Source organism: Salarias fasciatus, chromosome 18, assembly GCF_902148845.1.
Source record: "Salarias fasciatus chromosome 18, fSalaFa1.1, whole genome shotgun sequence".
In the NCBI taxonomy this organism is placed as follows: Eukaryota; Metazoa; Chordata; class Actinopteri; order Blenniiformes; family Blenniidae; genus Salarias; species Salarias fasciatus.
The window spans coordinates 20256993-20282036 of record NC_043762.1 but is presented as its reverse complement, the minus strand read 5'-3'; the positions used below and the strand labels follow the sequence as shown (position 1 = coordinate 20282036).

Sequence of the window (25044 nt, the reverse complement as noted above, 5' to 3'; positions counted from 1 at the left end):
AAAATCAAATATACAGAAAACTTATCTTCGCTCCATCAGTTGATGCTGCGTTCTGCTGCTGCAGTCTCCCCAGAGCCCAGTAGAGGGCGTCTGTCCTCAGAGTGACTGAATACTTTCATCTCCCTTCCCCATTCAGCACCGGCGACACACACCAGCCAGCCATCTCTCGCCACGCCGTGTTACTGGTCCTCCTACGCCTCAGGATTATTTTTGCCAGCCCTATTCTGTCCCTTTCTGTGTTTCTGTCGCCTGCCAGTTAGTTATATTCTGAGAAAGGCGGCGGCGAGGGGGCGGCCGGGGTGTGAGTGAAGGGTGGGCGGGTGCGACTGGCTGGCTGGCATGTGAAAGTCCCACAAAGACAATGGGGCGGTTTTTGAAGACCGGCCGTCCAAACAGTCGCAGCCCGTCTATGGGAGCTTCCTGTCCGGACGGCGTGCACGCTGAGCCTGACCGTTGACCCCTGACCTCTTAGAAACACAGAACGCCTCAGTTGACACATTTAGTATGCACGTTGTAAATTGTGTGCTTAAGGATCAGGCGCGGCGGCCGCGTTCGGATATATACGTGAGAAATTCGCTCGCCTCCATGTCACCCGGCTTTGGAAACGAAGCGACTTTTCAGTCACAGTTTGACTCCTTCGGCCGCAACACTGAACTGGACAAAGCAGGATAAACGATGGATGAAAAGAATTGTAGCTGTAAATCAACAACAACAACAACAACAAAATGATCTAAACTAAATGAGAACCTTGGACTTGCAGAATGACTGGAAATGCTCTGCTAAGCCGGTGTTGATCGTTTCAGATCTCGGGCTGCACCGCGATGCAGTGGCTCACACTCTCATCCATCTCACTGAGAGAATACACCCAAGTCCAGTCCTTCCTGGAGTTTGCAAGTTATTCCCCTGCATGTTTGTGTTTTTTCTCTCCAAAGTCCAAACACATTCATATTCATTGAATTTGTAGAAGTGAATGTATGAGTGGTGGCCTGCCTGGGATTGAAGTCGGGTTAGCTGAGTATGAAATAGGGATGTTATAGTTCATAGTCGTTATATTTTCTTTAAATTATCAACTGTGTTCTTTTTCTTTTCTTTTTTTTTACTACAACCCCGAGGAGTGACACGACAAAGCGTGGCTCGAGATGGTGCGAAGCTGACACATTGTGCCAAAAATACTCCAGTATTGTGTCTGAGAGCGTTACTCCGCCGTGAACAGCCCTCTGTCACGATGAAGTCAGGGCTCCTCAGTCGCTTCCCTGCACTGAACTCCCAGCAGCTGAGAGCAAGATAAAGAGAGAAGTGGAAGTGAAATAGCAGCGAGGGAGAGAGGGAAAGACGTAGGCGATATTTTCATCTGTGATCTAATTTTAGCTCCGAGTTGGCTTCAAATAGAAACTCCCTCATGAATATTCATGATTGGAGGAGGGGGGGGGGTCTGCTGCTGTGTGATGCAGCGGAGCAGGAGAGAGGAGGGGGTGTAGTGTGTATTCTACCTGAAACTCTATTTTTAGCCCGGTCGTTGCCTCTCTCGGTCTGCACCCCCCCCCTGCTCTTCCCGCATTGTGGAGGCTAAATTTAGCTGCATAGAGACAGAAGCGTGGTGCAGGAGCAAAAATAGAAACCAGTTTATGGTCAGAGCACGCAGGAGCGGCCATGGCCGCAGCATCATTAGGGAGGTGGACAGTAGCAGATAGATGGATGTCTTCTGTTCGTAACTGGACAGTGATGGTGTGTGTGTGTGTGTGGTGCACTGTGTTGTTTTATTCATGAATTAAATGTCGTTATATTTCAGACATACAGTCAAAATAGGAGTGTTGAAGGCATCACCATGATTTGTTATTGTAATATATATATATTATTTTAAGCATTGACGATAGTGCACTGATATCAGTAGAGCTTCACGAACACGGCTCACACTGGCATAGTAACACTGTGTACGCTTATGGCCACACATCTCAGAACAGACTGTCCTCTCCTCGCCTGTGAAATTTTAGCTTCCCGTACTTTCTCTATTTTACCCCAGCCTTAACACCCCCCCTCCCCACCCCCCCCCCCACCCTCCCACCATCCCGCCACCCCCTGCAGTCAGTGTGTCTGAGCCTATCACATGAATGGAGCAGTATCCGCTGCTGTTATGTAATAGCCAGTAACACACCGATGTCTTGTACTCATGCAGCATCCGAGGATGTTAGCAGGGTGAGCTTGGGGGGTGGAGGGCGGAGGAGGAGGAGGAGGGGGAGGACGGGGGGATGAATGGGATGTTCGCACGCAGCCCTGGATGCACGGACGCTGTCAGTCTGCATGTTTCACTGCAGGGAGACGACATACGATTCACATCCAAGTTAATACTTTAGGAGAAGGAATTACTTTAGTTTGCAAACTTTTTATTAGTTGGAACGTTTAAGCGGATTGTTTCTGACTGACTTCTATCACTGGTATCCCCCACTGTGATGCTGTGATTACACTGAACTGGAATCAGACAAAAACATCAACGAACGGCTTTTTCTTTTAAGAATTATCAGTCCGACCGATACTGTTTTGTTGACTAAGGTGACATGTAGTCTCAATATAATCATATTCCAATAGGCTGGTAATTTGATGGTATTGCTAACCAATCAAATTTGTGTGCAAAACTGATCAAAACACGTTTTTCCACCATTTGTAACTCAAACACATCTAAATCATTTCTATCAGGCTTCTCGCATTTTTTCAAATCTTATACATGATGGAGTGCTACTGACATACAATGTCTGTTTTCAGTTTTAAAAAGAACCCTAAATAACTCACCGTGCTTCTGCTAAGTTTAAATTAGCACCTAAGCATCTATTTTATGACTTACAATTATTTGTTTGGAAGAAATATATCGCTTTCCGAAGGCAGCTTGCTCAGTAAAGAGTTGAACCTGGAGGATGGAGGATCCAGGTTTGAATCAGGACTTCTTCCATCCTTCATCAAAAATTGATCTTTAAGTCTGCAGTCAAAGTTATTGTGATCTTACTCTTTGTATCCACCTCTGGATGAATCGTTACCATGCAGGCGGTTTCTTGACTTCGTGTTTTGCTGCTTCGTCAAGTGTGAACATCAGTTGATGGTTGGCTCATGAACGATTATCTTCCGAGTGAATCACATTCCCATCATCCTCAGCTGCGCTTTGTGTGAGGGATTAGGCATCTGATAATGTCAACGACTTTCACATGTCTTCAACCAACGTGCATTTTGTTGCATAGTGTGTATAAAATCTGGTTACTGGTAGTTTAAAAAACCGCACCGTATATTTATGGTGGTGTTGAGTGTTACATTCAACATTGTCTACTTTTTTTCTTCAGAGATATTTGTTCCTCTGCTGGATTTATTTGGAAAAGATAGTGTTTATCTCAGCGCCGGTCCATCCAGTCGTCGTCGTCGTCCAGCTAATAGTTGTTTTGTTAGAGACTGGATTTCTAATCCGGAGTTCCTCGGACTGTTTAGAAAGGGGAGACGTGTTGCCAAATGGAGCCGTGAGCCGACTGAATCTCCCGGGCTGCGCGTCAGCGGAGGGGCTGTGGGAAAGTAGAGATGTGGATCAAGGCACCAACGTGCCCAGACTGCGAAGAGGAACCCTGTGGTGCCTTCGTTTGGTGTTTTTTTTTTTTTTTTTTTTTTTCCCCTCTGGGGATGGATCGTGTTTGATCAGAAGGAACTCCTCCTCACCTGAACGCCGGGCTATTCTTAGACTCACACTCACATGACCCCACGTCAATACCCTGATGCTAATTTTATACCCACCGCTCACTCGCAGCCCTTCAGCACACGGATACACACAGTGCAGTCCTCCACTTGATGCTCTCACACTCAGCAGCACGATTTCTGCGCACGTTTCACACCTTTAATGAAGATCATAATGTCCAAGATGCTGTTTATGGTCACAGTTTATATTTACGTCTGATTCCCTGAGGAAATGAAGACATCTGTGCTCTTTTCCGCTTGTTGATGTTGGTTGTTGCTCATTATTGGCTCCGGGGGTCATTTTTCATGATCAGTCACCTCCAGCAGTAACGTCATTCCCATGCAGCCAGCAGACATGAAATCTATCCTCCCTCACTTTGGCTTCTCACTGTTTTCTTATCCCCCATTGTGGGAGAAATTTCAGCCGTGCTGCTGAACTCTGCCTTCCTTCCTGGGATATATTCAGTATTTAACTTTATTCCCATGTAAAACACAATGCCAGGTCTTTTTTGCCACCTTTCTAAACGTGTCGGTCTTATCATGATCTTCAGCGGCTTTCCGTCTATATTACGCCACTTCCTGCTGCAGACATTAAACAGCTGGATGTTGTAACCAGTGATGAAAGCCGGTGTTATTTTTACTCTTTCAGTCTCACATTTCTTCAGTCTTTTTGCAGTCATGACCCCTCTTTCTCTTGTGTGCAGTTTTTTTTTTTTTTTTTTTTTTTTTTGTTTTTTGGAAAGTTGATATACTTCTCTGTGCTGCTTGTGGAGAAACTGTTTGTCTGAAGTCAATCTCCTCAGTTTATCCTCCCTGATCCCTCTATTTGTCTCTGTGTCACCTTCACATGGGTCCACTCCTCTCACTGGAGCTAATTTCAGGCGCGAGGACGCAAAAATGTCCTCTGACCAGCCGTATCGGGCAGTACGACTCCAAAAACTCTGCCGACGGCTCCGTTTCTGCCACGGGCGGGTCAATAATCTCTTCACAACATGAATTCTGTGGCACTCACGCATGAGTTCAGCAGACAGATTGTGGAAGATTTACACTGAATGATGGAAAAACAGCCGTCAGATTCAGATTTAGAGTCTCTATTCCAGAATGGATACACAAATGGATGAATAGTCCATTGATAGGTGGATAGAGGACTCAGCGGACGGACTGATTGCTTCTTTCCTTTCTTTTCCATGTATGTCTTTGGTTTTTTTTCCGCATGTTTGTTTTTCCACTTGTTAAAATGTCTCTACAGTCTTCCATCCATCCATGACGGACTTCGGTTTTGTCTCTCCCTTCTCAGTTTTGATGTGGAGAATGGATTGTCGGTGGGGCGCAGCCCCCTGGACCCCCAGGCCAGCCCCGGCTCGGGCCTGGTCCTCCAGGCCAACTTCCCTCACAGCCAGCGGCGGGAGTCCTTCCTGTACCGCTCCGACTCCGACTTTGACCTTTCACCCAAAGGTCCCTCCAGAAACTCGTCCACCGCCAGTGACCTGTGAGTTCATCTCCATCTCGGCTGCTTCATGGACTTTATGATCACATTCACACGGTTTCTGATGTCAGGTTGTGGACAATTTTGCAGGAGTTTCAACATATTACCCCGCAGATCAGTTACAGATTGATTCTCCTCTCAGTGTTTGGTTTTTCACGACATTCAGCAAATTGCTAATCGTCATTTACTCCATGTTTCTCAGAGTTTGAAACTTTTAGCCTCACTTCCTGTTTCAGCAGTTCTGTGTGCCTTGCAGTGATGCTACAGCTGGATCACATTTATTTCTTCTGTCAGTTCCTGTGATGTTTATTTCCTCTTGCTAGTCTTCCCTGTGCCGGGAGGTCCCCACATTGGAGGATTAGCATCACGCTGTGGTTTTGGGGGTCGTCCCTTTAAGACCATTAAAGTCAAAATGCGGCCTTTCAGTTTAGACGCCGTGCTCTCTCATTCATGCGTTCTGACTGACTGTATTCGTTGTGTCCAAAAGGCAAATCCTGCTCTGCCTAACCACCTTTAAGTTTTGTAAAGTGAGCGCTCACAGGTGTCCTCATCGACTCTTACCTATCTGTGTTTAAAGGGAAGAAAGCTTGAAGCACTGGGAAGTCAACTGGTTGTCGTCTCGGTGAGAAGAACATGATAAAGCAAGAAGTAGATTTAAAAAAAAAAAAACAACAACACACTGACTCTACTCTGCCCCCTCCCCACCCCTCCTGGAGCCCCGCCACTGCATTCCCTCTAGATGGCTTCATGGTCGTTTCCCACCACATGTTTGAAGCACCTCACCTGTTCTCCCTGTCAGGCTCCCTGAAAACACCCAGGACTGTTTTTTTTTTTTTTTTTTTTTTGTTCTTTCTTTTTGCATGTGACGCTTAATCAGAGAGACAGTCAAGTATATTAACACGCTGCGTGTTTTTATGTACTTGCATTACAGAACCCCCCCCCCCCCCCCCCTTCACCCCCACCTCACCACCTCCCCCCAGTCTGTTTCTTCACCAGTTTTAATTATGAGCAGTGCATGTAATACAGGCAGCACACAGGTAAACAAGAACTAATCACGTCCTCTAATTCTGGTCACACGGACCTGCTGCGCTGCATGTTTCAGATGGTTTTTACTCCAACAGACCTGATTCAAACGAACAGGTAATCAGATAACCTGAAAACATCCATCCAGCTTCTGTTCTGCCTCCAGGGAGCTGAGGCCGGTCCCGGCTGATTATGAGTTAGGCGTCCATCACAGGACAAACACAGAGGAACACACACAGACATTCACACCTACGGGAAATTAAGAATTGCTAATTAGCTTGAAATCCATGTTTTTTATACTCTGGGAGGAAACTGGAGTAGCCTGAGAAAACCCGCACTCCAGTCAATGTCCACACAGAAAGTCCCTCAAACCAGGGATACTCTCAATATTTAGAAAGTGTCCTCAACGCTGCACCACTACGCAGCGCCCTGATAACAAACCCTTCATTTGAATCAGATGTGTTGGAGCAAGGAGACATCTAAAGGAAGCCAGGAAGCGTATCCCCAGGACCAGGACTGGGAAACTCTGGACTATCAAAATAATATCTTAAAATGAGGCGCAGTTTGGTTTCTGTTTATAATCTTAACAAAAAGCTGTTTATTTTGGTTATTTAATACAGTTTTTTTTTTTTTCTGTTTAATGAAAGTTTGTGGTTAGGATTAATGTCAGTATTTTTGTTGTTTTTCATTTATATTCTCTTCTGTCTGTGTTCTTCTGACTTGCAGACATACAGAAGACATGATAGTCACTCCATTTGCACAGGTGAGTCCTCTGGAACCTTTAGCGTTCGAGGCTACTTCACTTCCACTTCCCGCGAGGTCTCATAAGAAGCACTGAGCCCCTTCCCTTCAGGCAGCGGGGATCATAAAGCCGTAATAGCTCGAGTCCAGATGGCCTGAGCGTGGGCTCACTGCTCCACCGGAACAGCCCCTCAGCCTGGCCCGGTGACAGGATCGGGCATCCCGCTGCTGTTGCCTGGCTCTTGCATGGAAAGTGCGTCACTCTTGCGCTCACTTTACACGGCGAACGACGCCGCGAATCCAATACTGCTGGATCATGCTGTTTAAAATTTGCATGCTGGCTGATGAAGCCTCCACACGAGTCGGGTCTGGACATCTGATCCTCCGCGGGCTTTCTCTGCGCGACGAGTCGGGTGGAGTGACAGACGTTACATGGCCGAGTGTCAGCGATGCCATCAGAACAGCAGAGGGTTGACGGGGGGGGGGATGCCTCCTCAGAGCACGTCAGCGCAGAGGATGGAAGCCGCAGCATCAAGTGCTCATCAGCAATTTATATTGAGAGACACTCAATCCGCTTGAGATGAATCAAGTCCAGGCACGAATAGTTATTTAGGGCCACTTATGAGTTCATTACCTCACAAATATTGTCATGAGTATGTGGACTTAACCTTTTCTTTCTATTTCGTAGGTCCTCGCAAGTCTGAGGACAGTCCGAAGTAACTTTGCCATCATAACTGGCCAGCAAGATCGCACAGCCAGCAAGTAGGGTTTTACCACTAGTTGTTTTTTTTTTGTTTTTTTTTTCCTGATTGATCTCCCCTGATAAAGATCTTCATGCTGTTTTCACAATCTCTCCCTGCAGGACGCGATCGTCAGGCAGCAACCCGCCATCCATGTGCAAGACTAGCCTCGCAGGTCCGTCAGCTAATCGATATCCCATGAACAACACATTGTGACGTGATGAAGTCTTAGATTAGTGCAATGTAATGCTACTTATCAATACCAGCAGAGTAAGTCTGATTGGCTCCAAATGTGATCTACAACAAAGGCAAAAAAAAAAAAAAAAATCCCCAAACATGCAGCCGATGTTTCTAAGGAACCACCTCCAGCCTGAAGAACGGAGGGTTCCTGGAAGTGATGGTGTGGTTCCCGCTGATTATTACATAATCGAGTCTGTCTGGGTTTACTGCAAAGACGAGAGAGATCTGAGCCAGAATACTTTCACAGGCGGTCCGTGCTTAGTTCTCCAGCATGTCTGAAAACAATATGTGTGAGTTTCATGAAAAATTCGCACTGAGAAAAACTGACACTGCTTCGAAGCCAAAAGGAGATCACACTTAATACTGCTTTTCTCTCACTTTACAATGCACGTTAAACGATCACACCTTAGAACTGTATTATATCTTATGTTATTGTTATCACTGATTCACAGCTTCACAAGAGATCGAGAGCTTTCACCCTCTCGTAGCTTATCTTATCTTATAGCCTGGATGCTGAATTTAATGGTAGCATGTTTGTGTTTTGATAATAGAGGTTAGTTGTACAGATCCAAAAATGTGATTTTTCACTTAAAGTCTGGGGGTTCAGATATAAGTACTCATTTACATGCATTATGGACAGTACCATAAATTTGCAACATCATACCGTTTCATGATGTGTGTCACAATATTGTCAGCAACGATATATGATTATAGCTCGTTCTGTGTTAACGACAACTCGTCTTTTTGCGTTGTGAAGAAGTAAAGCATCCACAATGTCTAAATAAATGTCCATCAGACAATGTGTTGTGTTGATCTGCTACAGAGGAGCCTCACCAGCAGCTGGCCATAGAGACTCTGGACGAGCTCGACTGGTGTCTGGAGCAACTGGAGACGCTGAAAACTCGACACTCCGTCAGCGAAATGGCCTCCAACAAGGTAAATTAACATAACAAAGAGCGCTAAAGGCATTATCAACAGCCTGGAGAGCAGGACAGTGTTGAAAGTCAGGGTCATGTACTAAACCTGCCACAGTGAGACAGACATATTGACCACAGTATAGTTCAGGTTCACATTTATTACAGAAAGACTTTGCAGTGTTGTAGGACCACTCAGTCTGTACTGTGATTCTCCTTCATGAAGGATCTCATTAGTCATGAGCGTCATATTGTCGTTTTTCAAGTATTCATATTCAAACTGTGTGGATGGAAACTGAGCCGTGAGTTTCAGGGAGAAAAAAAAAGATGCAGTGACTATCTTTTCTGAAATTCTTCTCTCATGTAACTAACTTCAAACAAAATACAGCAGTCAGATCAGTTCAGCAGTTGATCAGTTCAGTTAAAAAAGCATGAGATATGTTGATATTTTTCACCATTTTTAATTAATCAATGTTACATCGGATCTTTATCTGGCCAAAGTTGTTTTTCCGCAAATTTGAAGGAAAAACCTAAACCTGAGAACTGTGTGAGATGTACTATAAAATGTTCGCTGAATAGAAATAAAAAAGAATCCAGCATGAAAACATGAATAGGCAGAAGCTCATTCCATGAATGAGCGAGATGGTTCCATGCATGCAGAGAGAAGCGAGACACACCCTTCCCCCCACTCGTGTAGAAAAATGTGAATGAGTAGTGGGAGCCGAGGATGAAACGGCGTCCCCCTATGCATCCTCGCTCCATGCATCCCTGCGCTCCTCCTCTCCTGCTCCCTCCAGCAGACTGCAGCTCCACTCGCGTGTGATTCCACGATTGGACCGCCCACACATAGTACACGTGCTCCTCATACAAACACACACACACACACACACCGTCCTATCGCTTACGTTGCGCTTGATTCCCATCACATACATGGGATGCATATAAGATTACACATGTTCTCACAGCTGGAGTTTGGTGGGTGGTTTCCCCCCTGACCCCCCCCTCCTCTCCAATCTCTGCAGATCAGTCAATGACCGCTCCGGCCAGCGCGAGAACAGATATTCAGTCTGGCTGCAAAGAGCAGCAGCTCTGTGATATTGATGAAGCTATTGGATATTTCTGACCAAGTCGGTTGAATGAAGCCTTAAAATGTCCATTTTTCTCAGAAGCACGGACTTGTGCTGATTCCCAGGTGGTTTTCATCAACCTCAAACAGTCTGCTTTGAAAGTGCTTCTGCACGGACACACAGTTTGCCGTCTTTTTTTCATCTTCATCGCCACGATGGTTGATGTAACCACATCTTTGTGGTGCACTGTGTACTGTTTTTATTTTTGGATCCATGAAAGAACAAGCCCCCTCCCCATCCATTCAAAGGTTTTCCTTCATATCTTCTTCAAACTTGATGCACATGGTGTGTCTCACAACCTCAGCCGCTGAAGGCTCGGCCCTGCCCACTCGTGCCTGCGCCGGCCAATCGCCGCGCTCTCTTTTTCCTTTCTTGCTGCAGCGGGAAGCCGGTTGGCTGCTATTCTTAGGCATTTTTGGAAGGAGGCGGAGATTAGAGTACCTCGTTCTGCCTCTGTTTACACACATAGTGAGCAGCCAGTAACTGAGTGAATGAGGGAGAGTCTGGGGGAGCGAGGGAGTGTGGCGTGTCTGCCTTGCATCCTCGCATCCCACGGCATTCCCGCCGCTGTGCTTCCATCCCCCTCCTTTTTCTGTGGACCTGTCAGTGGTTTTTTAGCATCTGTTCCGCACCGGCCGATCAAAGCTTTCACAGCACTTACCAGTGGATTGTCTGCTTGCAGTGGATTTTGCTCAGGCAAGCAGTATAGGAGCACAAAGTGTCCCTGCTGTCGGTCTGGCTGTCAAACTGGCAGCTTTCGAGGAGAACTAGAAAACCCGGCTCTGTCACCCTGTTTTATTTGTGCTCCCATGCCTGACTTTGCGCTGAAATGCCAGAAGTGAATAATCTCATCTCCGCGTCGTGGATGTTCATTCAGGTAAGGAGAGGCGGGGAGGAAGGGGGACGAGGCTGCTTGAGGCTCACATGTTGCTTGCTTGAATGTGAAGTGCAGCTGATGGTTGAGATCTTCATGTCAGCTCATTCTCTGCTCAGTCGCACCTGTGCATTTCCACATGGATGGAGCAAATCTGCCGTTTTACTATGCAGCAATTCACCCACAGATCTATGCGTGAAGTGAATCTGCATCAACCTTTGCATTAGGCAAGCTACAGATGCATACTATAGTATAATGACAGTTGTAGCGTTCCTGCATAAATGTCATTGTTGCAGTTGTTTGAAATGGTGTCCTTGTCCCGGTGTTTCTGTTGGACTCTAGTTCAAGAGGATGCTGAACCGAGAGCTGAGCCAGCTGTCAGAAACCAGCCGGTCAGGAAACCAGGTGTCTGAGTTCATCTCCAGCACCTTCCTAGGTAAATTTCTCTTCCTCGTACAAAGCACTTCTGCACAGTGATCGGTGTACAGGTGAGCCGACAGCCGGCACGTGTTGGATTGAAAGGTCTGCGGTGAAAAACTGGCTTTAAAATGCAGCGGGGTGACGCTCTAACAAGGTGATTTCCTTCACCCGACAGAGAAGCAGCATGACATGGACATCATGTCTCCACCTGCCAAGGAGAAAGACAAGAAGAAGCGGCCCATGTCCCAGATCAGTGGAGTCAAGAAGGCCACCCACAGCCCCAGTCTCGCCCCCTCCACCATCCCTCGCTTCGGGGTCAACGCAAGCCAGGAAGGACTCCTCGCCAAGGTACACTGCAGCTGATACTGTATGTTCTGCAATCCACTGTGTGTTTTTTTAATACTTAATTATATCTAATCACTGGCAGGAGCTCGAGGATGTAAACCGATGGGGAATTGACATCTTTAAAATCTCAGAGTATTCTGGGAATCGCCCACTGACGGTCACCATGTACACCATCTTCCAGGTAACATCTTAATAATTTTGTTCAAAACAAGAGTTAATGAATATTAAAAGTTTGGACCACAGTGGGATAAAATATTGATGAACAATCTCCACGACTCACCCGGCACCTGCCATCCTTCTTATCACTGCAGGAGCGTGACCTGCTCAAGTCCTTCAAGATTCCCGTGGACACCTTCATTACATTCATGATGACTTTAGAGGATCATTACCACGCGGACGTGGCGTACCACAACAACATCCACGCTGCAGACGTGGTCCAGTCCACACATGTGCTCCTGTCCACCCCTGCTCTGGAGGTGATCACTGTTCAGGAAGCAGACAGACCTCATCAGATCGCAGCTCTTAATGTTGACATGTTGAGTTCCCACACGCTGACGCTGACCTTCTTCTTCTTCTTCTTCTTCTTCTTCTCCTTCTTCTTCTTCGTCTTGTGTGTGTTGTCCCAGGCTGTGTTTACCGACCTGGAGATCCTCGCTGCCCTGTTTGCCAGCGCCATCCATGATGTAGATCACCCCGGAGTTTCCAATCAGTTTCTCATCAACACCAGTGAGTCTTCCTAACTCGATCACATCGATCTGTGCGGCTGCTGGATCTGTAGTCTAAAGTCTTCTTTCTTGCTCTGCGTTCAGACTCGGAGCTGGCCCTGATGTACAACGACTCCTCGGTGCTGGAGAATCACCACCTGGCTGTGGGTTTCAAGCTCCTGCAGGAGGACAACTGTGACATCTTTGAGAACCTCAGCAAAAAACAGAGACAGTCACTGCGCAAGATGGTCATCGACATGGTGAGACCGCTTTGTCTCAGCCTTGATTCAGACGCCGCCTCTCTACCGTCAGACTTTGTATTCCAATCAGTGTGATTTCATTGTGGTTGCTTGCAGGTGCTGGCTACAGATATGTCTAAACATATGAATCTGTTGGCGGACCTGAAGACCATGGTGGAGACGAAAAAGGTCACCAGCCTCGGAGTCCTGCTCCTGGACAACTATTCGGACCGCATCCAGGTGAGAACAGCGTTATTAAAGATCGCTGCTCTGCCGTGAATATATCTGTGTATTTAATAGTTACGTGTTGTGTGTTGGTCGCTGCAGGTTCTCCAGAACATGGTTCACTGTGCAGACCTCAGTAACCCCACCAAACCTCTCGAGTTGTACCGCAAATGGACCGACCGCATCATGGTGGAGTTTTTCACGCAGGGGGACAGGGAACGGGACAAAGGCATGGAGATCAGCCCAATGTGTGACAAGCACAATGCTTCGATAGAGAAGAACCAGGTATGGAATACGTGAAACTCACTTCAAGTCTTTGCTGTGTTTGGGGTGTAGAAAGGAATCAATACGGTCTTTCATCCGCCCTCCAGGTGGGTTTCATCGACTACATAGTTCATCCGCTGTGGGAGACGTGGGCCGACCTGGTGCATCCCGACGCTCAGGAGATCCTGGACACGCTGGAGGACAACAGGGAGTGGTACCAGAGCATGATCCCCCACAGCCCCTCGCCACACCCGGAGGGCCCGGAGGAGGAGGCCCTCACGGAGGAGGCGTCGGCGCTCGGGGGCGGGGTCGGCTCCTCTTCAGCAGACAAGTTCCAGTTCGAGCTGACCCTGGAGGAAGAGGGCGAGTCGGACACGGAGAGTCCGCCCGAAGACGAGGAGGGCTACGGCAGCGTCCGGGGGACCGAGCTCCGCAGAACTGAGTCCAGCGGGTTCAGCCCGGCGTCCAGGCGGCTCCCCAAAAGGCTGACGGGCGACTCGGGCAGGACGTTTTCTCTAGACTCGGAAAAAGATATGGCAGAAGACAGAGAAACAGACCAGGAGAGTGTGTCTGGGGTTCCACGCTTCAGACTCGGCACATAGCACCTGTCAGAAGAGTTCCTCTTTTGGCCTTTTCGTTTGATTCGTCTTCATTTCTGTCCCTCTTCCTCTGCCACACTCCTGTTGTCCCCCTCCAAGCAAACACCGCCTCTTGTCTCCCTGTGGCGGGGGGGGGCAGGCGAGGCTTGGTGTGGGGTGAACAGGAGCGCAGGTGAGTGTGGAGGGTATAAGGAAGGTCTGCAGTTTGAGGCAGCAGTCACTTGCACTGGAGAGAGACAGACGGACGGATGGACGGAGTCGCTGTTCCAGGACGGACGGGAAACCAAGTTTCTGGCTGGTGTTTTGTATTCTTTCATTCAGACTTAAAGTGGATGAAGTTCTACAGCGACAGCGAGACGGTCGAGGAGACTCCCTTTTCCACCAGCCTGCCTGTGGTCTCCGATGGCCAGAGACAGATCTGTCTTCCTCTTTTGAAGTATTTTGTGAGGAACGTGAGGAAGTGACGAGTGAACACGACAGTCTTTTAAGACCTCTTGCCAAACTTTACAGGGACATTGCTGTTTTGCCTGCCTTTTTTTTTTTAGTTCCTCTTTTGATGTTTGTTTATCCTTTCATTCAGATCCATTCACACTAAATGAAGGTGCAGTCCGCAGCACACTTGAAAGCAGTGTAAGCTAAGTGATGGCTGAAATGAAGCCATCCACATATTTTATGCAGGAAAGTTTAAATGTAGCACATTTTATGAGTGACTCCATCGCTGGTGTTCATGGACGCTCCTTTCAGCCGGTGTTGCACAACTCCTCTTCTCCTCAAGACTCCGATAATAGCAACAGAGCAGGCACTTCACATTAATCTCGTGTTTCCATTTTAACGCTCTTGGACCGAGATATTGTCTGCAGCAGAATTGGTCAGTATAGACGATTGACGGTGTAGGAATTATATGCAGTGCAATGTGGATGTGGCGCCACCTGGTGTCCACAAGTTTAACTGAAGACCTGGTACTGAAGATACTGAGGCGAAAGATCAGCAAGAAAATGCATTAACTGACAACAGAGCGTCACAAAATGTCAGTTCTGTTGTGGTTTTGTTGCACACGTTTCCTTTTTACTCTCTTTTTTTTTTTTTTTTAATTTTTGTGGTCACACTACTTTGCATTGGCGATGTCCGGCGCCTCGGTGATCAGTTTGCCTTTGAGTTTAGCACTTTGTGGTTTTTGTTCACAGCTGGCCCTCGCCGTGGGTTCCTAAGGGCTTGAGCCAAAACATGAACACAACGGAGGCTGTTGACTGACAAACAGCAGCTAGTGTAGACATAATGCAAAAACTAAACGTCAGAGCACAGCCACCGATGCATTAAACCATCCTTCCAGATCCATTATCTTCAACGCGCAGTGTGTTTCACCTGCTGACGTCCTCTTGCATTAAATACCAGAGCATATGGTTTGCAAGGGCTGGACGTTGGCGCCATTGCGACTGTAAAAACCCAGGAGGTTACCAGGAGACAGATCCGTGTGCCAGAAATGTTCCTCTTTTTCCTCTCATTGATCAATATTTAGCTCTTCACAGGGACAAAATCAATGACAAAACAAGTGCCAAGCAAGCATGACACAACCCGTACTGTAATTTCCATTTTGCCACTGGCTACTTTCCATCAGTGACTGATAAAGTTGGTTGATTGTAGCACCCTGTGTGCCAATCTGACCTCAATGTCTCTGCTCTGTTTTTTTTTTTTTCTCCTGTTAACACAATAACAGAAACTGATATTGTCTTAAAACAGTGGTGTGTGTGTGTGTGTGTATGTATGTGTGTTTTGTGTGGATGAATGAGCAGGTAGATTTTTTTCTGAAGTGTTTTTTTAGGGAAGAAAGAAAAAAAAAGAAAAAAAACCAAAGCACTTTGTAAGGTACTTTTACAACAGTTCTGCACTTCCAGTTCAGTTGAAGACATAAAACACGACTGTTTCGTAGCAGTTTATCTTTTCTCGTCTGTTGACAGAGGGTCTGGTATTCGATGGAATGGCGTGAGCTGGAACTTTACGGCTCTTTAAGCTAAAACATTCGACTCTTCAGAGGGATGAGACGTGTTTTTGTTGTTATTCTTTTTTTATACCTGACTGTACAAAAGATGTGTTTTGTTGAAATGCATGACGTTGGCTGGAGGATTCAAACGATAGCATAAGAACTACTTACAAACATTTGCCTATGGAGAAAGGTTTTATTCTATTGCCACAAACCTTCTAAATTGTGTGTTAATGTGCGAATGAGTTGAAAGATTTTTTTTTTTTGACGCCTTATTTTTGAACTTGGGAAATGTTTCCAGGTCACAGTTGTGTTCACTGACATGCTGGAGTCAAATATGTGCAATCCTTCCTGTAGCCATAAACCGCATCGAACAGACCAACACTCGAGGATGCCTTCAACACTAAGGACTATTTAACATCTAAACCAGCTCAACATGCAAGGTCTGTCTTTCTGCATGTCACTTATTGTTTGATTTTGTACATTTTCCTCACAGAACTTATTTATTATTTCTATGTTATCTGTCAACAGCAACTGAGACAAACAGGTAGACTTTTTTTTTTTTCCGTCTGAGGTTTAGTGTGTATGTGTAGGTTCACCTGTGACAAAGTCAAACGGGACAGATTTCAGCTATTACGCCGCTTTGTTTCCTTCTATATGTCTGATTATAACATTTTACATAAGCAAAATACTGACTTTCGTTGTTTTCCATGGTATAAAAATGATTGACAGATTTCTGCTTGGGTTTTCAGAAGCATCTCTTTCTTCGCTCCTGTTTCCTCCTGTGCAGATCACATACTCTTCAAAGATCTCACTGATTGTGTGCTGTTCTGACTCTTTTTTTTTTTTTTCTATTCATAGCAATGGTAATATAGTCACACAGCCTCAAATGTCATCCCGTACCAGTATTTCTGTTGGTAGAGATTTTATGAATATGGGGGACGAACTGAGATGCTGCAGCTTTGACAATCCAAACTCTGCTGTTTAACTGTGGGTGTGTTAGCCCTCTCTCCAACTAGAACTGTATGCCTTGCCAATAAAGGAAAAGCTCCTCACTCTTTGATGTGTTGTCGACTCTGTTTGTGTAAAACAGTGGCTGGAAAACAGGATGGATTAAGTTTTCACATGGTCAATATATATTAGAGAATATTTCTGTAAAAAAAAAAAAAAACAACCGAATCACTTTATCAGGTCGTGTTCCTGCATTGAAGAATGAAAGAATTTTGAGTACTAATATTTCATGTGACGTCCTAATCTTAGATAAGATGTAGAAAACAATGCATGTCGAATACACTGTTTAGAGATTTAAATATGCAAAGGGTGCTGACATAAATGCACAAAACTATAGCGTATCAAACAGCAGTGAAAAGAATACATTATGGTAATTATTGCATCTATTTTCACAGAGAAAGATCTGCAAGACCAAACCAGACTCAAACCTTTTCAATATGAAGTGCAGTCTGTCATATATTTATTGAATAAATCTGTAGAAAATAAGAGCGTAATCTACTGAGATCATTTAAAGAAAAGGGTACAGTTAAGAGACTACTTTTGCAAAGAGGCACCTGCGCTAATTGCTTTTGTTGCCATGCTTGTTGATGCCTTTTTCTACTAAATTTCAGTTAAAAAGAAATTTAAATTAGTTAAGTTGAAATTGAAACTATCAAGCTTAAATATTTTTTTACTGTACATCTGCTGACCTGTGTGAAGGAACAACACTCAAAGCAGAGAGAACTTACAGGTACATGATAACAACAGAAACATTCGTTTAACTTATTCAGTTTGATAGTGAGGCTTCAATCAATTAACACTTGTTTACAACCTGAAGCCCATTTTGTTTCCTTTTGTCTGATTTTGACTTACAATTCCTGAGAGCATACAGATATGCAGTATCTCAACTTAGTAAAAATGTTCAACAGGATCGAATATCTTCATGTTTACAAATTCACACTCCAGTTTCACAAAGTGGAGGTGAAATTCATCACAATGAACAGTTTTTAGTTCAAACTACCTTTTCAATGATGCTCACAAGCTTTTTTAGATGAAACTGCTGAATTATAACACAAAATAGTCTTTTTTGAGACCGAAGCGGCCATGATTTACTGTCTTCAATCAGCTTTACGCTGTAATCTACTCTTATAAATAATTATGAATCGAAACCCTGCATAATTTAAAGGTGGGTGGGCGTGGTCTGCGGGAGCAGTCCTCTCCTCTGATTGGCCCATCGCCTTGTCAATCATCCTTACAGGCAGAGACGCAGGAGCTGCTGCTGCAGGTGTAAAGCTGGGCTCGGAGCTAGCCGAGGAAAAAACACACATTTCAGGGTAACGCCAGCGTTTTCTCCTCTCTGCGGGGCCGGTTTAGATGTTACGGCGTTAGCGGATAGGATGCGGGTTATTTCTCCGTGACGGGAAGGCCGAATTGGATTGAAATTTTAGTCGCAAATAAGCAAGAGTAACCTTCATTTGACATAGCTGGGGATGCTTAGCTAACGGCGGCGGGCGCTGTAACGGGAGCTCTGCTAGCGGCGAACGATGCTCGCCTCAATACGGGGATTCTGACAGAACAGATGCGTTTACAGCAGAATCGTATTCATTTTCGTTAGTTCCACCTGTGTTTTCAAGTGGGAGGTAGAGGGGGTTTGTGTTATTTTTTCCACCCCGCTGCTGCTGGTAGACTGTCTCACTGCGCTGTGGACAGGTGATGAGGTTCAGGCCGTGTCTCAGACCATCAGTGTGAAATCCGGAGAAAACTGCGCGGTTATTGTCTTCCATGCACGCAGGGCGGCCGGCCGGATGGATCGTGTGTAACCATATGGTGCGGGGTAATTGGCTGTGCGCCGCGGCGCTCCTCGGAGGCTCCTGCCCTCCTGGACGGGATAGTCAGTTTAGCTGATGCTTAGCCTGCTAAGCCCTGCTACTTGCGTCCTCTTATCTGAGAGGAGGTGTGCATTCCTTATCCCACCAGCAGCATCGACGCTCACCAAGGGATGGGAAGGGGGGGGCACAGGCTGTGGGTTCAGTTTGCACCTCTATAAGAGTGGGTGGGACTGTTTGGGACCCATATGAACCTGATCCTGGTCTGAGACATAAACCCATCACAGGTACACTCCGATCAGCCACATGACTGACTTAGCACTAACTGGTCAGGTGAAAGAGACTAATCATATCTTTTCAGTGGCACAGCTTGAGATGGGATGTGCTGATCGACCAGTCTGACAAGTATAACCAGCTTTATAAATCATATTGACTGTCAAGGCCACTTTGTGTGTTGCAAATCATTTTTAGCTGCCAAAAATATCACAAAATAATAATTCAGTCAGCTAAGACTCATCTGACCTTTTCGCAGATCTTATCCAGACTTTGATCATGTGTGGGTTTGCATGCAGCATACAAAATGTGGTTAATCATGTTTCTGTTTGCATATTGAGATGTGTTATGCCATCTTCTTATGAGTCACTTGTATTTTATGCCTCAACAGCACTTTGAAAACCGTGAAGAATTTTGTAATTGAAATTGAAACTTTGCTTGAATGTATTCTGAAATGGTGAGGCATCGAGTGAAGTCTTAGAAACACTGGGCGTGGGAGGGCTGGGTTTGAATCCAGGAGGAACTCCCGGAATAAAAACTAGCTAAAAGTTTATGATTCAGGTAGTGAATGACTTGCTGCTCCGAAAGGGAGCAGTGTAATCATACATGGAATAGGTTTTACCTTATTTCCAGTTATTAGGACAACAAAGAGTCAGGGAATGATAGACATATTGTTCTCTTTGACCTTTTCTCAGTACACATATACAAAGCTTGTGCTTTTGTTGCTTGACTGAAATTCCTCAAATAAGAGTATGATTTGCTCTCGTAGAGTATTATCTATTGATCCATCTTTTATCAGGCTCAGTTCAGCCTGGGGTGTCTGTAGCGGGATGTGATGTGATGGAGGCATTCATTCTGGACCTGAGAGAGTCACGCGCTCTCACCCAGAGGCTGGATAGAGTCACAGGTTAACCTCAGAATCAGACTTTTGGAGTCTATTTGTAAACTGGATCAGTGCTAACCAGATATCTTCATGTCAAACATGCAATATTTTCACATTTCTTTTTGAATAATTTCACTAAAATTTTGCCACAAATCCTCATAACTTTCTGTCAGGAGACTTTATAAAAGGATCTTATTTTAAAATGCAAATGTACATCAAGGGAATCGTGTTCGTGAACACTCTCTGGGGTTCAAGTGAATCCGCCAAGATTCCAAAAAAAAAAACAGAGTGGAGCAGATCTAGTAGTATTTTATTTACTGGGTTACATCTGATCATTGACTCAGAAACAATGTGAACATGGTTCAGCATTTTTCCTCTGTGGAAACGGAGCTGTTCTGTCCTTTGATCGTCATTTTCTGCTGCTTGTAGCTCATAGCAACGGTGACACTGCACCACGAACTCAGACTTCAATCAGGAAACATCTGACGCTGATCTCGGGCTGTTTGTGAACCCCTCGCCGTGCACGCGCACCACAGCAGAACCCACCTCTTCATCCGGTAACTGTCCGAACTCTCCTCTTGTGCAGATGGCGTCTGCAAATGCCACGTACGGACAGAAGGAGTCCTCGGACCAGAACTTCGACTACATGTTTAAAATCCTCATCATCGGCAACAGCAGCGTAGGAAAGACCTCCTTCCTCTTCCGCTACGCAGACGACTCCTTCACGCCGGCCTTCGTCAGCACGGTGGGCATCGACTTCAAGGTCAAGACCATCTACAGGAACGACAAGAGGATAAAGCTGCAGATCTGGGTGAGGGACTGTACTCATGAGATGTTATGTAGTCTGTGTTTTCTCTATTATTTCCAGTTTGGAGAAAACATTCCGACGTATTATTCTGCAAGATAACCTAAACATAATCCCGTTATGATGATGACCAGCTCACCGGGAGCAAATGAAAATCATGAGTGCATAAATAGCAACAAACCGCATTTTGGTTTCAACTTTAATCAGACTTTTCCGGGGGATTCATTGAGTGCAGATGGCGGCTTTCACACTTCCAGAAATAGACTGCAGGATTTGTTTCAGTCACACCAAATGTGAAAAGTGTAAACACATCCTGAAAAGCCCGTGGATCCGTTTGAAGCGGAGACACGGGGCTGATTTGGCCTCTTCATGCTTCTTCTCGTTTGGGCTGATGAAAGATGTGAATGTTCAGATGATTAATTTCTCTGTTGACTAAAATAAACATTTTAAGGCTGACCAAAGAGTCGGTAGACATTTAATTGTTTAGCTGACTAATTAATGAACACCCTTCACTGTGACAGAGATCACTCTGGAGATATTTTCTTATCAGGATTTGATTCTTGGGTTTGATGTTGAGCTGCAGCTTTATGTGTAGGAGGCGTCAGGCTGTGAGCTGCTGCTTCAACCTTCTGTGGTTCAGCTGTTGACTGAAGAGGAATTATTTTACAACAAAGGAAAGTAGCGGTTTGTATCTCAGATATTAAAACACCTCTGAAATGTGACCGTTAATGAAACGGTTCAGTCACATTGAATTGATAGTGCGAGGCTGCAGAGTTTTCTGTTCTCCTTCATAATAAACAGAATATTTCGGTTTGATTTCACCATGTTCCTGATTGTTTGGAGGACGGAAGATCAGCTGTTAAACCGTCCACTTAAATTCAGGACCGCTGTGTTTGTAATGTAGCGACACGACGCTTCACCTGCTCCACAAGGCCTGATGACCCCGAGGTCAGCTGCTTCTTACTGGCCACGCCAGAAGAAGCTGCAATGCTCATGGGAGACGTCCTAAATGTAATAAGTGTCAAATTCTCAGCAGGCCGCTTGTTGTATGTTTGGCTTTTATTTCACTGTATGAACCCTGAACCGTGTGTGTGTGTGTGTTGTGTCTGCAGGACACTGCAGGGCAGGAGCGCTACAGGACAATCACCACAGCCTACTACAGGGGGGCCATGGGCTTCATCCTCATGTACGACATTACCAACGAGGAGTCCTTCAACGCCGTGCAGGACTGGTGAGGGACGTCTGTGTGCAGCAGGCAGATTCTGCTGAGAATCCATGCAGTGTGGTAACGGTCCGACCTTCGCCGGTCACTTAATGAAACCCTGAGAGTCAGGTTCCGTCTGTTTCTTGTCCCTTGTGGATCTAAAACCTGGACGATGCGTGTCGCTCACCGCCTCGTGTCCACTCGCAGGTCGACCCAGATCAAGACCTACTCCTGGGACAACGCTCAGGTCCTGCTGGTGGGGAACAAGTGCGACATGGAGGATGAGCGCGTGGTGGCTGCGGAGAGGGGCCGGCAGCTGTCAGAGCAGCTGGGTGAGGAAACGTGATTCCATGTGTCTGTTCTTATTATCCCTCGTTACGTTTCTATAATGGTCAGATGTTGCACTGTTTTTAGAATCTGTCCAGGCTTGAAGCTCTTTAACTCTTTAAGGCTGTGTTGTTACGTCGTAATGAGGCGTTCAGGTTTATTTTAAGATATTATTGCAATTTAAAATCTCATTTTTTAAGAACTCATTCCATATCAAAGGCATGCCAACAGCTTACACTAACATAAGACTGAACTAGCAGCATATGTGAGGTGTTAACCCTTCAAGACCTGGAGCCACGCTCGGGTTCCGCTCTCCTTACCGCCAAATGTCCAAAAAAGTGCATTTTCATCATTTCTGTGCTCAATGAAAACTTCAAAACGTCACAGACGACATCCACTGAATAATGAAGAAGAAATTATCCAGCTACCTCGTTAAAAACAACTTTAACCTGCTTCCAAACATTCCCCCTCTCCGATACGAGGATGAGGATGAGGTTGCTCATGCGTGCCTGCGGCCTCGATATGTCCTGACATCGCGAGATAAATGGATTAAGCGGATAAGCCTGGCATTGGAGCGGCAAGTGTAACTGCAGCTGGCATCTGTCTCCGTCCGGCAGGCTTCGAGTACTTCGAGGCGAGCGCCAAAGACAACATCAACGTGAAGCAGACCTTCGAGCGGCTGGTGGACATCATCTGCGAGCGGATGGCCGAGAGTCTGGACAACAACGACCCCACCATCACCGGAGCCAAGCAGGGGCCGCAGCTCAACGAGCAGCCGCAGAGGTCCCATCAGGATTGTGCTTGCTGAACACACACGCACGCACACACACATACAGATACACACACACACACACACTAACACTTACATTGCTGCCCTGAACGCCTCACACCTTATTTGATTTTTCTGTTTATATTTCACATTTTCTTTTGTTTTTTTTTTTCCTTAAACACACACAGTGATAAACAGGCTGCTTGAATCCACCGTCCACATGAGCTGCCTCTCCAAAGTCTTTTCAGATTTACCAGCGTCAGACTTATGGTTCAGTTTTGTTTTTGTTTTCAGGAACACAGATTATGCGATGGTGCTGATTGAGTCGGAGGAGTGCAGAGCGTTTACCTGCTCTTTATCGACACGTACACACACACGTACACACACTCTACTGCATCCTGTATTAGCAAAAGAATATAACAAAGGCCAGTCCAGGCTGAGATCAGACGTCCCTTATCGGTGTGCGTGTGTGTGTTTGAGTGTGTGTGTGTGTGTGTGTGTGTTTGTAATGGAGTTGAACTCATCAGGGTGTGAGAGAGCGCCCCCCTCCTCCTCCAGCCTGCTGTCCCACTCAGCACTAGCGCCTCAAACCTGAATGGAGACCGATTATTTTGCAATCATTCTGCTTTGAATCCTGCTGGAAATCTGTTTGTTGCTGTGGATAGTTGATGTCTTGATTGTTTTATTTTTTATTTCCATGAGTCGGTCAGACGTGGGGTTGTATTTTTGTTTCTCGGCCTGTGAACTCATCTTTCCGGAGTGTTTCTCTTCTTAAGCGCAGGCAGTCGTGCATATCGGTTTACTAGAAGAAGTGACGTCGTCGTATATTGGATTTTAGGCCCTTGCTTTAGATATTAAAAAAAAAAAAAGATGATCCTGCCTCCAGGCCACCACATTTTACATATCCATTCTCATTTCTTTTCTTTTTTTTTTTTTTTTTATACCTTTTGTTTGTTTTTAACGTCATACCAGAAAATCTGAAATGATGGGATCTCTTTCACTACATGAAAGTTTATTTTAAAAAAAAAAATTAAAAATCAATATATATGTGCATTTTGAGATGTCTTTATAGAGTTAAAGTATGAACTGAAAGTAGGGACAGACAGCCTCATGTCTTCTGAAAGGTTTTCATCTGGTTTGAGGATTTTTTTTTTTTTTAGCTGGTTTTAAGCTTGTGGAGCTGTGAGTCTCGTTACGGTAAGGCGCATGTCAGCCGCTCACAGCAAACGTTTCGCCGCCTCACTTATTTATTTTGTATTATTTATAATATAAATTAATTTATATTTAAGGCACGGTTCTTCCTAGATTTGTGCGTTCGCATTTTCTGCACTTGACTTTTTAAAGAGATGTTCAGTAGTATTTATTTGCTTCAGCTGTCCAGGTTTTAAAATGAAATCGCGTGTGTTTACATTTTGAGACGCCTCGTCGGGAGGCAAACCAAACATTCCAGAGTATGAAACTCTTTATCGAGTATCTTTAGTGGGGGAAAAAAAAAAAATCTCTTGTATTTTGACGTCAGCCGTTTAGTGTAAAAGCAAAGCAGACTCGGCCCTCTGCTGAAAGTTTCCAACGCAGGTGAATGTACAGTTTGTATTTAGAGTCTTTATAGAAGTTTTTTTTTCTTTTTTTTTCTAAAGTTAAAGCCAAAAATCTCGCATGTTAGATTAGTGCTCTCCAACTTAGTTCTTCATTTTATTTTTATTTTTTTTAACTTTTCGAATAGGGATAGATTTTTGTAAAGTAAACTGAATACACTGAACACTTCATTAAAAAGTGATTCTTACTACATTGGTTCACGTTTTGCTTGTTTGGATTTTTGGTTGTTTTTTTTTTTTTCTCTCTTTTGTTACTGTATTTATTGTTTTGCTACAGCTGTAAACTCGCCGATGACTTAGGAACACACACACAGAGCGTCTCCTCCTCCTCCTCCTCCTGTCAGTCATAATAACCCCTGTAAAAGGATCTTTCTGCCCGCCGGGCCTTCGTCGTGTGAATCGTGCTGTAATTCTGTAAAACCAGGTTTACTGAAAACTGAGGAGTCAATAAATGAATTGTAAAAGCTGGAGTTGATTTGTCGTGCAGCTTTGTGTTGTGCCCAGCAGAGGGCACAGCACTGGAATAATGTCTGGGTTTTCCACCTTTTGAGTTGTTTGACCATCTATGGTTTGGTTCAGCTGCTCTTAACAACACCCACAGTGGCAGATGGGGAAGATCCTCCAATGAAGCACCGCAGCTTTAGTAATGTAGTGAATTTAATAAATGTATGGCAGACACCTGTCCATTACAAGGATACATAAGGGTTGTTTTTTTTCTTCTTCTTCTTTTTCAGCACGTACACATACATTC

General features: G+C 45.2%; 2 protein-coding genes across 9 annotated transcripts in view; both read left to right on the top strand.

The window, feature by feature from the left end:
- The window catches only part of pde4ca (phosphodiesterase 4C, cAMP-specific a), a 51429-nt gene extending 34745 nt beyond the window's left edge, over positions 1-16684 (top strand). For 4 of the 8 annotated variants that reach the window (XM_030114632.1, XM_030114633.1, XM_030114638.1 and 1 more), the window contains 15 exons: positions 5000-5191; positions 5766-5810; positions 6938-6974; positions 7641-7714; positions 7815-7867; positions 8756-8868; positions 11190-11283; positions 11443-11615; positions 11695-11793; positions 11924-12088; positions 12239-12338; positions 12422-12576; positions 12673-12795; positions 12883-13065; positions 13152-16684. In XM_030114632.1, the coding sequence (XP_029970492.1) occupies positions 5000-5191; positions 5766-5810; positions 6938-6974; positions 7641-7714; positions 7815-7867; positions 8756-8868; positions 11190-11283; positions 11443-11615; positions 11695-11793; positions 11924-12088; positions 12239-12338; positions 12422-12576; positions 12673-12795; positions 12883-13065; positions 13152-13646 (2101 nt within the window). In that variant the 3' untranslated portion in view covers positions 13647-16684. The other 4 variants (XM_030114634.1, XM_030114635.1, XM_030114637.1 and 1 more) reach the window with 3 other exon arrangements.
- Positions 16685-17870: 1186 nt separating this feature from the next.
- LOC115405977 (ras-related protein Rab-3A-like) lies at positions 17871-24724 on the top strand. Its single transcript, XM_030115805.1, has 5 exons — positions 17871-17945; positions 20180-20404; positions 21511-21629; positions 21810-21934; positions 22547-24724. The coding sequence occupies exons 2-5, from the start codon at positions 20180-20182 to the stop codon at positions 22735-22737; spliced, it is 660 nt and encodes a 219-aa protein (XP_029971665.1). The 5' UTR covers positions 17871-17945; the 3' UTR covers positions 22738-24724.
- The last annotated feature ends 320 nt before the right edge of the window (positions 24725-25044 follow it).